The following is an 18,158-nucleotide window of genomic DNA, read 5'->3' as shown; positions in this document are numbered from 1 at the left end:
AAGATGCCTTTACGAAGATGTCTTACGAAAAGATTCCTGGGTAACACTCTATTTTAACACTGTATTATTATTTCAAAGGGCTTTTAGGTGAGTCTGTGACTGTTTGATGCACCACTAGGAGGCCACTGAGAATGAACAATATTACATAGATTAAAACCATCACTAGACCTGAAAAAAACACTCATCCTGCCCACACTCAGAAAGGGCATCCGTCATTTGTTGTCACTAAGCCCATTCCTTCTCATTTCCATTTATAGCCTATCACCTGGCATCGACAGTGTAAATCATCTCTGTAAATCATCTAGAGCCAACCTTTGGTTGTAACTTCTCTAGAATAATTGTTAGCTCATCATTTTGCCTTGAAATGCGATGATACCTACTTTTTGGCCTGTCCTGGCTATGGCATCAGTCTGTCAACAGTGACTAGAATTAAAAAGGATGGCTTTCCTCCTGCCATGGCAGCCGCAGCCATGATATGCTCAGGTTTCAGAAGAGGCTTGCCTCCAGGGTCCTCTGCTGTGACAAAAGAAGGTCTGGTTGGCTCCAGGGAGACCAAGGAGATCATCAGTGCCTATGCCTATCGGCAGATCCGGAAACTGATCAAAGACAGACTGATCATCTGGAAGCCTGTACCCTCCATTCCTGTGCTCCGTGCAGGAAAAATACCTTGGCCTGCCAGAAGGGCTCTGGTGAGAGAAAAGGTTCTGCTCCTGCTGGAATGCCCCAGAAGGTAACCTGGATGAGGAGGATGAGAATTCTGCACTGGAGACTGACCGCCAAGTGCATCACAGCCTGTACCTAAAAGTGAAGCGTTATGTGTTCACGAAAAAGCCGATTCTTGTGGAACACATCCACAAGCTGAAGGTAGACAAGGCTTGCCAGAAGCTTCTGGCAGACCAGGCTGAGGCCCACAGATCGAAGACCAAGGAGCACACAAGACTATGAAGAGCGGCTCCAGACCAAGATGGAGGAAATCATCAAGACTCTGTCCAAGGAGGAAGAAACCAAGAAATAAAATTCCCTTTATTTTGTCTGTACATAGTGGCCTCAGCAATAACACAGATCAGTTTTTCAAGAAAACAAAACTTTATCTGCCCAAAAGAGAAGGGGAGAGAGAGAGAGAGATGAGTATTGGCCTCCTGAAAGACAGGGACTTCTGCTTTCCAAAGAAGGGCCGCATGTAAACAAGATGTGTTTGTTTTTAATTTTCTTTCAGGCTGAGAACCTACTCACTAAAGACGGGTGGAGGAAGAGCCTGTCCAGAAGAGCTCAGAGCTAACAGAAGGAGTAGGGAGGAATCTAACAAGCTAGGAAGGAAATGGGCCAACCTGTCCAGGGAAGAAGCTGCGATTACCAGGGCAATGAGCTACTTTGCATCACTCAGTGCAGCGCCTGTGCGAGGTGGGCAGGACTGCCCAGGAATCCAGTGGTGTGCGGGCAGATTCCAGATTAGTGTTAAGGTGGACCCTGGTTAATAAAGAAAGCTTCAAAGGATATGAATTTAATACTGTGTCTCTGTCTCATTCATTTCAAAAACAAACAAGACAAAGCAAAAACAGAAACAAAACAACAACAACAAAAAACTTTTTTTTAAAGCATCAGTTTCTTCTCTTCTCTTGATGGAGTTTTTCCTGGGCACTAAATGGATGGGATCAAAGGCACGGGCAGGCCTTTTGTTTCCTCTCCTCAATGTACTTGTGTTTATTCTTGGTAATTAAAATGAGGACTGGCTTTTAAGATAAGTTGGAAATTTCCCTCCCTCCCCATTCAACTCAGCCTTCACACACACACACACACACACACACACACACAGGCATCCGTGCCAGCATTCTTAAAAAGTCACATCTAGGCCAAGCCCTACTGAATTTATAGATTTCCAACTAATTCTTAGGTGTAGAAGCAACACTAGCCAATCCAGGCCAAGGCTGTGAATGAATGAACTGTGATGAGTTTCATCAGTGTAGACTGCCAACTTGAACTTCTGCGATTTAAAACATTTCTTCAACTTTTCACTTCCTCTTCCTCTGTGAGATAAATTAATCATTTAAACAATTCAGACCTAAAATAAACACGTTGCAGATAATCTAAATTTAGATAGAAAATGTGTTATCTGATTGGCAGCGGAATATAACCAGCCTCTGGGTTCAAAACATTCTGTTTCTATTTTCTGGGCTATATTGCCATGTTGGTGGGGAGCTCTTAGCCCCATTCCGAATATTTTCAGTTGGAAGAGGCAGTGTGCAGGAAAGGAATCTACAGTCAGAGAAGACCAGACATACTCTCAAGGAAGTCACGTGGAAGAGGAAGCAAGTATTCGAAGTGTGAGCATGTGTATGGTTGTTTTTCTTTTTCTTCTTCCTCCTCACCCTCCCCCTTCTTCTTTCTTTTCCTCTTCCTTTTCCCCTTCCCCTTCTCCTCCTTCTTTGGAAAGGAAAAAATTATCATAGTAACGACCAAAATGGAGCCCAGCTCCATAAAGAATAAAAAAATAAATAATAAATGAGTGAATAAATAAATGAAGTCTCTTTTCTCTGAATCTCTTTGTTTGGTCAAATTTGGATGCCAAGTTTCCGTTTCCAGGGCTCTCCTGGCTAGCGGTCGACCCAGGAGCTGCGCTGTGTTAATGCCTACTCCGTGTAGCTCACCTTTTACGAAATCCAGAAATCTGTGTCACTCAACCCTACTTCCTCTAAACACCAAAGGAGCACCTGGCAGCCTGCCTCCTGAGTTTTCCTCCCCGCTAGCTGGGATCTCCAAATGTCATGACCGCCGAATCCGAATGGGTCGGTCTCCTTCCACCCAGCTGAGCCACCCAAGTTTCCACGAAACTACCAAACCAAGAAACCCTTTATGCCACCTGACGACAAGAAAGTAAAATCATAGAGGCAATAAAAGGGAGGACTATAAACCAGCAAATGAAAACCGAAACATGGAGCATAATGAGAAGAGTGAAATTCGGCCTGGGGCGCTGTCACACAGGCCTGTCACATTCCTGGTAGGCAAAAAGACTGGCCAAAGACCAGATCTGCCTCTTGGAATCGCTGAAAGGTGAGGCTGGGGAGAAGGCACAGAAGCGCATCCGTGGCTCTCAGGATACGCCCAGTGCCATGCTGGAAAGAATCTTAAAATATCTTTCATTCATGCTGCCAATTCCAAACGCTGGAAGCAGTGTTCTTTCTGTTTTCCCTGGGAGAAGGCTTTCACTTCCCCGTCAGCAATTGTCACCCTTCCCAGGAGTGAGCTCTCAGGACAGGGTGCACCCAGCGGCTCTCAGGCTTCCTCTCCCTGGGGAAGAAACAGCAAGTCCCTCTGAAGCCCTGAACTCCTCTAGGGGATGGGTTCGTCATGATCTCCTTCAGCGCCGAGGGTTTCTGAAATCAATCCTTCTTGTGCTAAGTAATTAAAACACAAGCAGGAGGCTAGTTCTAGTTTCCTCATAAATAAACTGAAAATAATGGAATGTTAGGAACTGCCATTGACTGCCAAGTTTTATGGTTGTCCTCTAATTACTTTGGTACAACACAAATGTGTGCGTGTCTAAAATAATTATTTGATAATGGTCACCATAGTTCCTGCAGTAATTAAGAATTTTAATCATGTATTGAAATACAGAAAAATAGCTTGATAAATGTGTGCCCTCCTACCTAAGTAGGTAAACAAAAGGATGCTGACTTTGTGTATTTTACCGCTTACTTGAATATTTATCCTGAGCAGAGACTGGCCTGGCAAAGACCATCATGGAGAGCTGAAAGCCTGATGGGCTGATAAAACTGTGCAGTGTCTTGTTCCTCAAAGGAGGCTGCAAGCACCATTTGGGGTCTGGGATGGGAAGGGCATCAGGCCATCAGATAAAAGAAGGTAAACATTTGGGATGTTTCCCTTTTACTGTTTTTAGAGGTGCAGGGAGCACATTAGATTTAAATCAAAAATAAACATGCAATATGATAAAACAGAATGCAAATTTCTCCATATTATAAAGACATTTTGAGCTGGGAATTATAGCTACGGGGACTTTCACGGGTCCTGCTTCATCTTAGGTGCTCCTTGTGGGACCACTTGGGTAGTATAAGGAGTTGATGACTCGCCAAATAGAAAAGAAGGCGTTTCTGGTGTGCAAGTTTCTACTCTAAATTAGACTGGATAAATTTTGTATCATGTATAAATATATGAATAACGGGAATCTTAAAGCACCTTCCACAGTCCCGCAAAAGCATTTCTTCCAACACCACATTGCAGTTCCACTTATGGCCCGAATTCTAAATCCACTCTTCCCTATTCTCTCTGGCCCAGCAACTAGCTAGAACCCTGCTTCCAGAGTAACCCTGTTATCTTCTAAAGAACGGGTTCTGAATCCGGGGCAATTTTGCACTCCCCACCCGCATCTCGTGGGGTCCATCTGTCAATGTCTGAGGTCCTCTCCATGGAGTAGGGGGTGGTATTACTGGCCTCTAGTGCTCAACATCCTATAATGCACAAAACAGTCCCCCACAGCAAAGGATTTCCCTCAAATGTCAATAATGCTGAGGTTAGGAAACCCCGCTCCAGCCAGAGTGTCTACAAACACACACACACACACACACACACACACACACACGGAAAAAAGGTGGTCGGAAGGTCAAAATCAGGCCATCAGGATCAGGACCCACAGAAAGCCTACGAAGACAGTCACAGTGTAAGGGAGGGAGGCATGTCTCTGCACCAGAGCAGGAGACAAAACACAGCCTCTGGAAGCAGGGTTCCTGCTAGTTCTTGGGCCAGAGAGAATAGGGAAGAGTGGATTTAGAATTCAGGCCATAAGTGGAACTGTGATGTGGTGTTGGAAGATGTGCTTTTGTGGGACTGTGGAAGTTGCTATACACATTTCCATCAGAAGTTTGCCACCTCCCCCAGAAAGCGGCCTTAATCCTCCAAATATGGGAGTGAATCTCCCCACTCAGTGCTCAGGCTAGAGATGTGAGGCTTTTATTACCTTACCAACCATGACTTTCTTCCATTGTTTCCCAGAGTGAGCTGTAAGCTCCTCGAAGGCAAGACTTGTGCCTTTTCCAATATTTCTTTTTGGTCCATGGTATTATAGAACAAAACACCCATACAAAGAACATAGATACAATACATAGATACAAAATACATAGAACAAAATACCCATAAAACAGTTGTTGAATGGACATCAATGTTGTAGTCTCCTCCCAATATTAGAAATGCGGCATGCGCACATATGAATAGAACACATTAAATGGGAAGGAGAAAAGGAAGTGATCTACTCTTTTCATCTGGGAAGACCATTTAGCAAAATCTTCAAAGACCTGTTTATACTTCTTTTTTGATGTTAACCATCTGTTTGACAGGCCTTCCCCCTCTTCTTTAGCCTTTTTAGCAGTTTCCAGTAGTAAGGCAGTTCATCTTGGAATTTCACTGGTGTATCCCATAAAAGGGTCACAGTCGTGGTTTATGTTGTTTTTGACACAAATGCCTGAAATCCAAGTGTAGAGCCTTCACCAGAGAACTAAGAATAAAAATAAAGCTCTGCAATTAATTTGCCAATAACCTTCCCCCGTATAAAGTAGTTTGACTCTGCTCAGCTTTAATTGTAATAAAAAGTCATTCAAGCTTTCTCCTTCCTCTTCATATTTAAAATGAGACATTCTGTAGACTGAGAAAGAATCAAGCATTTGGGGGATAAAAGGCAATTTTCCACGTTAAAGTATTCTGGGACAGTTCAGTACCTTCCTGTTTTTTAAATTCCCAAGATGTAAGAAACACATCTCAAGCGATCCAAATATCTTCAACTCCACTTACAAAACAAATCAAAGGATTATTCTTTACCTTATAAAATCACTTATCAAGCCGAGATTCAACCCAAGATTGCTTTCATTCAGCAGCCCTTACTCTCAAACCCATTCAAATTCAGATGGTATTTACACATCTTTTCAGGAAACCCAAAGAACTTTCTAAGAGCTAAGAAGGATGAATGAATGAACCCAACACTTCATTTTGCAGGTGAGGAAGTAGGCTCAGAAGTCAGTATGAACTCTCAAAGCTGCAGAATGGTAACAGCTAGGACTTATCAAGGGCCCACAGCTTCTCACATCTTTATCAGTTCCAAGGGTGTCTGAGCCACCATTATATCTTGCTGGCCTGGTACAGGAGTCCTGCTTCTACCCTCCCTCCTGGGCACTCCCCTCCCCACAAAGGCCAGTCCACACAGCAGCCAGCGGGATGCATCTACTACAGAGGGAATACTCTGTCACTCCTTTGCTCAGACACTTCCAATTCTTCCCACTTCTCTCAAGTAAAAGCCAATCCTCACCTGGTCTGTGTGCTCTAATCTATTTGTAAATACTTATCTCTTCTGCCTGAAGCACCCAACACTTTTCACATACTTCACCTGGGACTTTTCCATTGCACTTCCCTCCACTAGAAATCTCTTCTTCCAGACTTCCAAAGGACTCCCTCCCCCTTCCCTTCCTTCAGAGGTCTTAGCAAACATCATTTACCAGAGGTGGCCTCCCTGTCCACCCCTATGTAAATAACATCACTCTACCTCCTACCCCTCTCTCCCCCCTTACTTTCTTTCCTGTTTTCTTCTAACACTTTTATTGCCTGACATATTATATATTTATTTGTTTATGGTCTGCATTTCCCCATGAGAAGATCAACAACAACAAAAAATTCCTGCTGGATCCCTAGTGCCTGGTGCATGACAGGAACTGAGTATTTTTGTAGAGTAAGTGCTGCTATGTGCCAGGTACTATTCTAAGGAAGGTACAAGAACCCATCAATCTTCCCAACAAGAAGGCACTATTGTCATCACTGTCATCTCTGGTTCACAGATGAAGAAATTAAGGCACAGAATAGCTTAGAAACTTGTCCAAGATCACTCAGCTAGTAAACTGTAGAGTCAGGATTTGAACCCAGGGCACAGGCCTTTTAACCACTAAGATGTTCTGTGTCATGCTTAACTAATGACAAAAAAATGACTTCGGTGGTTTTTCCCCATACCAGACTCTCGGAAACTGAGATACATCCAAGTGTGCTTTCAAAATGTCAATAGTTTCTTATAACTTCCTAATATATTAACAATCACTAAGGTGTGATTTTGAGTTAAGATTTGCAAACAAGATAAAAAACGTGAACCACAACTGTGTTGCACTGGAGTCTAATTCAGAGCACACAAAGGATAGGACTGTGGCATTACAGACGTGTGCAGGTAATTCTCCCTACTGGACTGAGATTACCACGATTAGCTCTGGTCCATAAAGGGAAAGCTAAGGCACAAAAGCTGCAGTGATGTTCCAGGCCACAGAGCCAGCAGCACTGGCTGGAAGTGAGCCTGTGAGGGCCCCTCTGGGACTGCAGTAGGTCACACATGCTCCCTGCTTATTAGCGTAAAACACCCTGGTGATTCATACAATGGAATGTTTAAGCCAAGATGTCACCTAATAGAGGGTATGTTGATACAGCTTTATCTAAGAAGTTACATAATCATCCTAATGTGGAAATGCCAAAAAGGAATTTGTGCCTTGGAATAAAAGATGGGTGTACCCCTGGGAATTACTCCACAAAGGATATAAGGAGTTTTCCTGTGAGAAACTTATTGGCGCACACTGAGCAGGTGACTTGTGAAAAACAGGGCCCAGTGGGGGCTGAGGATTCATTGGGAGCAGTTCTGCTTGGTAAGAGGTAGCCAGACCCCTGCCCTGGAGAGCCTCCAGGGTCTCCCAGACCTGCCCATCAGTCCACAAGGGAGAGAGAGGCTTATTCTGTACCTAGCTTCCTGGGATTAAAAAATGTCCTTGCCCTGAGTCCTCTCTGCCTTTTGCTTTCGGGTCAAATATTTATTTACACAAATGTAGAGTCCTCTCATTATCTTTCTACCCTAGAGGGCCGAAGGAATCTTCTGCTCCACTTTGTTGGAATTTTCTGACAGAAATCTGGAGCTCTGGAATACCGTCCCCACCCTCCAGTCTTCCCTTGACCTCGGCCTCCACCGTTCAACCTGCCCCAGGACGTGACAGTAGGAAGGAGGTTGGCTGGAAGGGAGGGGCGAAGGTGCCACAAGCACCTGTCACCTGTCAGGCCCCGGTCCCCACTTCCCCAGCCCCCAGGGTCCCCGCCCTCCCGCACGCCCCGACTGCGACTGGCCCGTCCCTCCCCCTTTCAGCCTCTCGCCACCTTCCAATGGCCGAGGGGCAGGGCAAGCTGAGCAAGCCGCGGCAGCCCAGCCGGGTCCCCGCCCTGTTCCCAGTTCCCGAGCCGGGCCCCGGCGGCCTTTAAATGCCGCCCAGGGCCAGCGCGACGCGGCCCTCGTCACCTTTCTGCCTCGGGAGGGGACAGCAGCACCCCGAGGAAGAAAGCAGCCGCCACTCGGCAGCGCCGGTCCGGGTAGCTGCGGCCACCTCCGACCTCCCGGCCCGCGCCGCCTCTCGCTCCCCTCCCCCTCCACCCCGGCCCAGCCTGCCCGGTCGGCGCCTGGCCCCAGGCGTGCGCGCGCGCGCGCGCCCGCGTGTGTGTGCGCACGCCCGACCAGCCTCGGACCCGCGCCCCCGCCCGGCGCAGGACCGCCCCGGGATCCCCGCCCGCGCGCCGCGTCCCACGTCCCCCCGCCGCCGCCGCCGCCGCCGCCGCCGCCGCGGGGCCGCCAGCCGTGCACCCCGGCGCGCCGTGCAAGAAGATGGCGGGATCGGTGGCCGACAGCGATGCCGCGGTGGTGAGTGCGGAGGGGTGCACGCGAGGCGTCCCCTTCCCGCGGCCCCGCACGCCGCCGCCCGCTCAGCTTGGCTGCGGCGCAGAGGAGGCTGAGGCCCAGCCGGGCGCCCCCCGCGTGGGAAGGCGCCCGGTACCTGTTAGCCAGCGCCGGCTGTGAGCTGCCGGCCTGGAGGGGTTGCGGGGGGCAGGCTTGATGCCCCTGGTGCACCGGAGAGGGTGCATGGGGGCGGACGGCGGCGTGGGGGTGACAGACAGCCCCCGCCGTGCCATGCAGCCGGCGGCCAGGTGTGTGCACGCTGCACGTGTGAGCGTGCGCTTGTGTGAGTGTGTCTGGGGCGCGCGCCCCGCGGCCGCCTCCGACGTCCCGGGGATTCCCCTTTGGAAATGGGTCTGGCCGGGACGGCGGGAGGGGGGCCGGGAGAGAAGTTGAGCTCGGCCCTGCACCCCGGCCGCGTCCCTCAGGACAGGCCTGGGCGACTGCGGGTCCAGGGGCGTTTGCGGTTGAAGACGGGCCTCCCCTCCTCCGACGCGGGGCTCTGGCTCCCCGGCGTGCCTCGACCTGGATTTTGATCTAGATCTGAAGGTCTGGGGATCTTCGGCAGCTTAGCTACGGGGTGGAAAGGACGGGTTTTGTTCCCGGGCTTTATGTGGTTGTTCAATGGGCTGTGAGGTGGCAGCATCTGCAGACGCTGCCTGTGTCCTGTGAAGGCTGCTGGATTCAGCCAGACTTGGATAGGTGCTTCCCCACTCCCTCCCCTTCTCCTCCCAGCCCCCACCCCCCAAAACTAGATCCTCTGGAAAGCCAATCTGTGTGCTGCTATTTTTAGAAACTAGATGATGGGCATTTAAACAACTCCTTGGGCTCTCCAGTTCAAGCCGACGTGTACTTCCCACGACTGGTAAGTGGTTTAGTTCTTTTCCTTTCTAATTGCATTTTCTAATGGGTCAGGTACTCAGGATCTGAGGGCTTGGCTCTTCTCAGACAGGCAGTAAACTTCCTGTTCTCCTGTCATCCTTTGCAGATAGTTCCATTCTGTGGGCACATTAAAGGTGGCATGAGACCAGGCAAGAAGGTGTTGGTGATGGGCATTGTTGACCTCAACCCAGAGAGGTAAGACAGAGAGTCCTTTCACCCCAAGGCTTATCAGGCAGTTACAAGGCCCTGCCCACTCTTGTTGTGGTTGTTTGCTCCTCCTCCTCTCCCCATGGCCAGTGTTGCTAGTTGCAAGTGCCAAGAAAGTACCATGTTCCCATGAAAAGAATGTGTATGAATCCCAGCCATCATTTCTCCAGACAGCTATTTATATCAAAGATTATAAATATAGGCCCACATCATTTTCTCTTTGACCCTTAAGGAGGCCAAAGTATTTTTTTTTCGTTAAAGGTTTTTTTAAACATGGTGCTTGGAGCAAGATCTATCAATATAAATGACAAGCGACATTAGAGGATACTATTTCCCCTGGTCAATTTCTGGGGCTGTTTTTGAGAATCTGAGGTGGATATAGACACAGATGTGTGGGTGGTTTGGGGTATCGGAAAGTCCTAATGTTAGTCATGTTCAACTCCACCAAAGTTTGTTGTTGTTGTTTTTAGATGTATTTATTTGACAGAGAGAGAGGGAGAGAGTGATCACAACCAGGGGGAGTGGGAGAGGAGGAAGCAGGCTCCTCACTGAGCAGGGAGCCTGATGCGGGGCTCGATCTCATGACCCTGGGATCATGACCTGAGCCAAAGGCAGATGCTTAATGACTGAGCCACCCCGACGCCCCTCCACCAAAGTTTTTACCAGAGCCTCCTTTCAATATTAAGATGTCGGGCTTCATTTTAATCCTCCTCCTGCATACACGGTGTAATCTCCTGTGCAAACAGTAGTGGCCCATTCAAAGCAGACCAACCCCAAGGAGAAGGAGGAACTAGGGGAGCCTGGGTCATTGATCGCCAAACCCAGAATAAATGAGAGGATGTTCTTTTCAGCTTTGCCATCAGCTTGACCTGTGGTGACTCTGAAGACCCTCCCGCCGATGTGGCCATTGAACTCAAAGCTGTGTTCACAGACCGGCAGCTACTTAGAAATTCTTGTATATCTGGGGAAAGAGGTGAAGAACAGTCCGCAATCCCTTACTTTCCATTCATCCCAGACCAGCCATTCAGGGTGAGTACCTCGAGCACTTCCAGTCCAGCTGCTGGCAGAGTGATGGTGCTCTGCTCCTCCAGCAGATGCCAAGAATGCTTTAAGCCGCCAAATTTTTGCATGTCTAGGAAATTTGTCACCTGATGGTGAGAGAAAGAAAAATGATGAAAAGAGCTCTGTTTGCTAATACAAACTAATACTCTCCATAGTAGTTCTTGGCTCTGTTTACCCAGTACATTTATTTAGTAAATAAACCCATGTCCAGATTGTTAAGAATAAATACTTTTCTGTGTAGTACTCAACCTGGTAGTAGGCATGTAATCTATACCTGTCCCAAAATATCCTGATTGATTAATAAATAATAAGTGCTAGAAATTTCCTCATTTTTTTTCCAACCTATAAGGAGCACTAAACCTTGTTAGTTGTGACTTTTTTTAAAAGAACAATAGCAATAATCTTTTCATTTTCTCTTGTTACTTTTGCTAATGAAGTCTGGTCCTTGTTTCTCCTTCTGGGTTGACGAGCCTCAGTCTGCTTTATTGTCACAGGCTCTGTGGCTGACAAGTTCCTTCCCTTGGACCTGGATGGGTGTAACTTGGCTCTCCACCATCTAGTGGGCAGGAAGCACAACCCAAACTTCCCATCCAACCAAGCAATGTTAGTAGAACCTTCCTCTGTGAAGGACAGTGCCGAGTAAGAGGTGCAAGTAATGTGGGTAATGCGTTAGGACAGGATTTACTGAACCACCGGGCCTGGTGATGAAGTTGTCCATATTACACCTTGTTAACACACATCACAATAATAACAGCTCAGTTAAAAGTTCCATGTTGCGTAAACGCCTAATAAAGCACAACTGCCCTTAACCTGTTGCTCTTTGTCTAGACATTCACAAGGGCCTTATGAAGAAGTAATAATTTTTCTTCTCACCTTACCATCTGGTAGAGGGAATAAGAATCTATGACTTTTATGTCTGTGATGGAATTGAGATTGTTGCCTTCTAATCATAGTCTGGGGAAGGTACCCGTACGTATCCTGTGCCCTCTCCTTCTCTAGAATGGTAATGGCCCCTTAGCTTCCTCTTGACTGGGACAGTTTCTTTATCTCATTTTTTTTTTTTTTGACTGTGACAGTTTCTTAATGATGAATCGTAATGCATACGTAGCTCATGAATATGAGTAACCAGAGCCTCTGTCTGCCAAGAGGAATATAATGCTCCCCAGCAACCAAATTGAACTGAAATCAGCCCTTCTTAGTGATATAATTTTAGTAATAATATGAATTTAATGTGACTAATATCACATATGAAGTCTCTTCTTACATGGTAGCCACTGATGCTTTTAATAAATACACAGCACAGAACCAATGATTAAAATCTATAGCGAATTACTTAAGGAAAAGAGGAAGAAAAAGCTTTTACCATATGGAATCAGCATTTCTGTTTGGCTTAACAAAGCCTTGTTAATTATACATCCTTGGTCCAGTGGTAATTACTGTGTAACCTTCTGTCTGCTTTAATGTTTACCATGCTTGGGTGCCTGGACTGTTATTACATGCTACTAAGTGGAGGCCAGTGGATCTCTGTGAGGGTCTCTTCTGGGGGTGGGATAGGTTCAGGGGATGACCATGGAGGCATTAAGTGCCATATAAATAAATCTGTTCTGCTTTATGTCGCTTTGGAGAACGGAGAAGTATTCAAGCATGAACAATTAAAATCTTTAAAGGATATTGAAGAGTGAAGAAGAGTGGTTCTCAAAGTGTGTTCCTCATTCCAGTGGTAGTAGCATCATGCTAGAACGGGATGGAAATGCAGATTCTCAGATCTTACCCTAGACCTGCTGAATTGAACATTTGGGGGGTGGGTGGAGTCTAGTGGTCTCTGTTAAACTTCTGTGTGATTCCAGAGTTTGAGAACTGCTGAAGATGTTGCCTTTCTCTAAAATAAAGTATTGTGTGTGTGTTTTCCCCAGCAGATTCATTGAAATTCTGATTATGTTTCTTCTAGGTGGAAATTCTCTGTGAGCACCCACGTTTCAGAGTGTTTGTGGATGGACACCAACTTTTTGATTTTTACCACCGCATTCAAACGTTATCTGCAATTGACACCATAAAGATAAACGGGGACCTGCAGATCACTAAGCTTGGCTGATGCTGTTTAAACCTCCTCTGTTTCACGTAGGATCAGGTGCCGCAACTGCCTGACTGTGGGTCTGGAAGGAGTGCTAGCAAGACCTGGAGACTTAAAAAGAAAACAAAAACAAAAAGCAGGCTTTACTGTCTCTTCTTTCTGTGCAGTTTAAACCCAAAATGACAACTCCAAACTGTGGTTTGCCCTTAGGAAGCTGTCAGAACAAAGACACCGAGCCATTATTTCCAGAACAAAGTAATACATTTATGCTGGATTTTATTCAGACTATATTGACATGGATTTGTGATAATTTGTGATCTGGTAGCAAGTTTTTCATCTTTTCAAAGCAAGGTGATACTTAGAAACAAAAGTGCTAAAGACTTAAAACAACACCACCGCCAACAAAGACGGTACACCGAAATCAACTCATTTCTGCACTGAAGTGAAGTGTGTAGCACAACCGACATTTTAGTCAGGGTATTTACATAGAATGTAGGTTGTTCAAGGTTTGGTTGGTTTGGGTTTTTTTTTTTTTTCTTGTTTTTTGGTTTTTGCACAGCATAATGTTAATTCAGATTTTTAAAGCTTTCTCTTAGTTATTTATTTATACTCAATGTATGTATTAGAGAATGATTAATGTCTCAAAAACAGCAAGTTATGAACTTTTGAATGTACAGATATCTTAGGTCCAAAGGGGAAAATTACATATTACAATCATGAAAGAATTGTTATCTTCCATACCCCTAAACTTAGGATCTCTTGATATAAATTGCTCTAAGTGCTTTTGGGGAAAGTTTGCAACATTTCGATAAAATTGCTTTTCAAGTAATCAACAATTACATAAATTCTATTTATATCATGTTTTCTCCTTACTGTGAATTAGCACAGTATTGGCTTCCTTAAGACTAATTAACTACATTTCCCTAGGTCTTTATAACAGCTCGTTAAGTTGTTATTAAACTAGGTGAAAATATATGAGACCATTTTTAAAATAACTATTATATAAACTTTTCAAAGTATACTATGAAAACGATTCTGGAATGCAGTGTAAAGCAGAAGCAAATGGCCCCAGATAACTTACTTGGAAATAATTTATATCAACTTAAGCTGTTAGGTCATTGTGTTAACTTTTCTTATGTGACCCTCACCAATATCCCTAAGCAATGTCTTTGGAACTTCAGAGGAGAGGCTGCTTCCTACTGTGTTAGCTGCGCTGAGACATTAGGATGGGGGTGGGGGGCAGGGGGAGGATCCAGATTAGGAAATGATCCAATTAGTTTATCTGGAAGGTTAACTCCCAGGACTCCAGATCCCTGGAGTCCAGCCAATAGTGTGAATGTTTCAAATTGAGCTGTAAGAGTTTCCCTGCCTTTGTGGAGCTGATCTGACCGCAGACCATCTCCAGGAGGAGGTGGTCGTGGTGTGAATATAACGGCCTGGCAAGGGATGGCTGGAGTCTGGGTGCATTGGCGCTAGAGAGAAGGACCCTTGGCATTGCTTTGGTCAGGTAGTGGGGGTGGGGGGGAGGACAAAGGGGTGCTGGGGTGGGGATGTATTTATATATAATTTAGGTTTTGTTTGTACAGCGTACTGCATCATGTTAGGACACGTCCTTGTCCTGCTCCGCTTTTGCGTTTTTTTACACGACATGCAGAGGCACGGAAGTGCCCACGTCACTTCCATGTGTCGAGAATGTAGACAGTGTTTCAGTACCAAAGTCTAAGAAAAAGCAAACTAAAATTGTGACTTTTTTATAGGTGATATATTTGGTTTCTTCTCAACTTTGAAACTGTTTAGCACAGTTCCATCGCGTTATATAAGAAGATAACTTTATCCAACAAGACTGGCTGAGTGTTGAAAAGCTTTATGTACCAGCTGACTTAATCAGCCATATTCAGCCAAGAGGGCTCTTCTTTGGCTGCAGGTACTTGCAAGCCTGTGATTCACTTCTCGTGGCTTGTGAAGCCACTAGACTTTGAGGTGTGTTCATGCAGACACTTTGAGGACACCCTAAACTATATTTGTAGGCGTTTTGGAGGAAGACCCCCACAGGAGGTTTCCTCTGAGTGGCCGTCCGTCCCCATGCACTGCATAATTCAGCAGAAACCAGAGGAGCTGGGCTTGTGGCTGGTTGGAAGGGACACTGTTCTCTCTGCTGATCAGCTAACAGCTTAGCTGCCAAGCCCATAGGCAGTTCAGTTTAAAGATACACTGTTAACCCTTTCTCTGAGAGGCCCAGTGGGAACCTCTTGGATGAGCCTGCTGGAATTAATCTAAATGATGTGATGGATTGATTCAGGTGGAGCTCAATTAGCAGGGGGCGGGTGCTGTGTTACTCATTAGCTGTCAACTGGAAACAGTGTTCTTGCCTCTCATTGGCATGTGAGGTCTAAGGTGAGAATTCAGGGTGGAAAGTGCAATTTAAAGCTTCACAGGAAAGCATTTGGGTATGTAAGGAGTTATTTCTGACCAGAGCCCTAATTTTGCAACATGACGGAAACCAAGGAATATAAATAACAATCAGGCTCTGGGAGAATAAAAGGCAGGCTTTAGACAATCTGTCCACTTCTGCATCATAATTGGAGTGAATGTATATATCTACTTAAAAATTAATAGAAGTGACTTTATTTTCTGGGCTGTCCCAGAATTGTCTTAAAATTATTATTTTTTTAAAATCTGAAACCCCATTTCAAATCTTGCCAACCTCAGATCAAAACCCCCTAAGAAATCACTCTGGGAAATGATGGCAACTTGTTAAAATGGCAAATCCTTTCATTTCTATTAAGAAAATATCCAAAAAGAGGGAGGGAGCCCTGTTGCCTTGAGAGAAAGAGCCTTGGCATTTTCCGGCATTAATGTAGGAATAATGTTCTTATGATGACATATTTTCAAAGAAACACTTTCTTATTTACTGCGTGGTGTAAAATGTTGCTAAATGTGTTCTTACATTATTATGTCACTGTTGAAAGTTATTTGCACTATAATAAAGGAATTTTCTACAAAATGATTCCAGTTTATAAAATGCTAAATTTGGCACCAGGTATGATATACTGAGCCTAAACCATGTGTTATAGCAGTGTTCTCTCCCTTTCATACATGCTCCCAAGAACCAGCCGTTCATGTTTCCCTCCTTGATAAACTGATCAAGAGAAGGAGAGGGTCTCAGAGACCTAATGAGCTTATGTTGTGTGTGCAATGGGGTTTTTAAAATATAGTTTATATACAGTAAATTAACTTTATTTGGTGTACAGTTCCATGGGTTTTAACACATTCATTAATTCCTGTAATTACCACCTCAAGCAGGATACAGAATTGTTCCATCACCCCCAAAAAATGCCCTTGTGCTCTCCTTTTGTAGTTAAACTTATCCCCCTTCCTCACCCTAATCAGGCAACCACTGTTCCCTGCCACCTCCCTGTAGTTTTGCCTTTTCCTGAGTGTCCCATAAAGAATATCATACAGTATCTAGTCTGTTGAGGTTAGTGTTTTTCCATTTGCATAATGCATTTGAGATTCATGTGGTGTACGTATCAATAGTTTTTTTATTGCTGAGTAGTGTTCTATTGTATAGATGTACAAATTTCTTTATCCATCTACCTGCTAAGGATGCAGTGGTTTCTTAATAAATCATTAAATATAGTCTTAGCACTTTGTATATACAAAAGCAAGATTGCATTTCCCCCATCTTCTCTTTCCTGTGGTTTGAATGATTAGTAAGGAAACTTGATTCCTTGGCTCTTCTGCCTGCAAATAAAACCATGGCTTACAGAAGTTTGCCCCAGCTTCACTTATGGGAGATGAGTAGAGAGGTATTTACTCACAGGCTGGGTCTGGTGTCCTACTTATGTCTTGTTTTTATTTCCCCCTATTTTAATTTTTAAGGATGCAAAGCTATGAGGCTGGTCTCTGTCACGGTTTTTGCGGTTAAGTACAGGCAGAATGGCATCTATGTGGGCACCCGTTAAAATAGGGACAATTTGGGTGCCTGGGTGGCTCAGTGGGTTGGGCCGCTGCCTTCGGCTCAGGTCATGATCTCGAGATCCTGGGATCGGATCGAGTCCCGCATCGGCCTCTCTGCTCAGCGGGGAGCCTGCTTCCCTCACTCGCTCTCTGCCTGCCTCTCCGTCTACTTGTGATTTCTCTGTCAAATAAATAAATAAAATCTTTAAAAAAAAAAAAAAAGATAAAATAGGGACAATTTGCTGAGCTGTTGGACAGAGATGGGAGAGTCTCCCCTGCCCCACAGCCTCTCTAGGAGGATCCCTTGTGGAATATGACATTACACTTGCTGTGTGACAGCAGTGTGGATTAGGTGGTGTGGAAGATAACCATAATTGGAGCCTCCAAATGCCTCAAACGCTTGAGGGCCTCATTCATTCAACAGGTGTTTATGGAGCTGTGTTAATTGCTGTTCTAGGCACCAAGATACATCAGTGAATAAAACTGACAGAGGACTCTGGCGGCTTTAAACTTTAGTGTGCTTAAGAATCACCCAGAAATGGCTTAAGGTTAAGTGTCCAGCTCTTGATTTTGGCTCAGGTCATGATCTCAGGGTTGTGAGATCAAGCAGTGTTGGGCTCTGCACTGGCATGGAACCTACTGAGGATTGACCCTCCCTCTCCCTCTTCCCCCAAACCCCCATCTGGCTCATGCACTTTGTCTCTCCTGGAAGATTGTTTTGATAGGTCTGGAGTCGGTCCCAGGACTTTGTATTTTTAAGAAACATCCTGATATTACTCAGCCATCAAAAAGAGTGATTTACATTGACATGGAAGGAACTGGAGTGGATTATCCTGAGCAAAACAAGCTAATCAGAGAAAGACAATTGTCATCTGGTTTCACTCATATGGGGAACATAAGAAATAGTGTGGAGGATCATAGGGAAAGGGAGGGAAAACTGAAAGGGAAGAAATCAGAGAGGAAGACAAGCCATGAGAGACTCTTAGCTGTAGGAAATAAACTGGGGGCTGCTGGAGGAGAGGTGGGTGGGGGGACAGGGGAGCTGGATGCTGGGCATTAAGGGGGGCACGTGATGTAACAAGCACTGGGTATTATATACAGCTGATGAATAACTGAGCTCCACATCTGAAGCTAATGAGGTGCTGTATGTTGGCTAATTGAATTTAAAAAAGAAAGAAAGAAAGGAAGGAAGGAAGGAAGGAAGGAAGGGAGAGAAAGAGAGAGAAAGAAAGAAAG

At 45.3% G+C, this 18,158-nt stretch overlaps 1 protein-coding gene and 1 pseudogene across 1 annotated transcript; both read left to right on the top strand.

Annotated features, from left to right (window-relative positions):
- The first annotated feature begins 475 nt into the window (after nucleotides 1-475).
- LOC132022538 (large ribosomal subunit protein eL19-like) lies at nucleotides 476-1,477 on the top strand (annotated as a pseudogene).
- Nucleotides 1,478-8,614: 7,137 nt separating this feature from the next.
- On the top strand, nucleotides 8,615-15,969 carry LGALSL (galectin like). Its single transcript, XM_059405971.1, has 5 exons — nucleotides 8,615-8,707; nucleotides 9,534-9,605; nucleotides 9,729-9,817; nucleotides 10,681-10,858; nucleotides 12,840-15,969. Exons 1-5 carry the CDS (start codon nucleotides 8,672-8,674, stop codon nucleotides 12,981-12,983), a joined length of 519 nt encoding a protein of 172 aa, XP_059261954.1. The 5' UTR covers nucleotides 8,615-8,671; the 3' UTR covers nucleotides 12,984-15,969.
- The last annotated feature ends 2,189 nt before the right edge of the window (nucleotides 15,970-18,158 follow it).

The sequence above is a fragment of the Mustela nigripes genome, chromosome 7 (assembly GCF_022355385.1).
Source record: "Mustela nigripes isolate SB6536 chromosome 7, MUSNIG.SB6536, whole genome shotgun sequence".
NCBI classification, from domain to species: domain Eukaryota; kingdom Metazoa; phylum Chordata; class Mammalia; order Carnivora; family Mustelidae; genus Mustela; species Mustela nigripes.
Note: the sequence above shows the minus strand (reverse complement) of the source record. Positions and strands in the feature narration are given on the sequence as shown.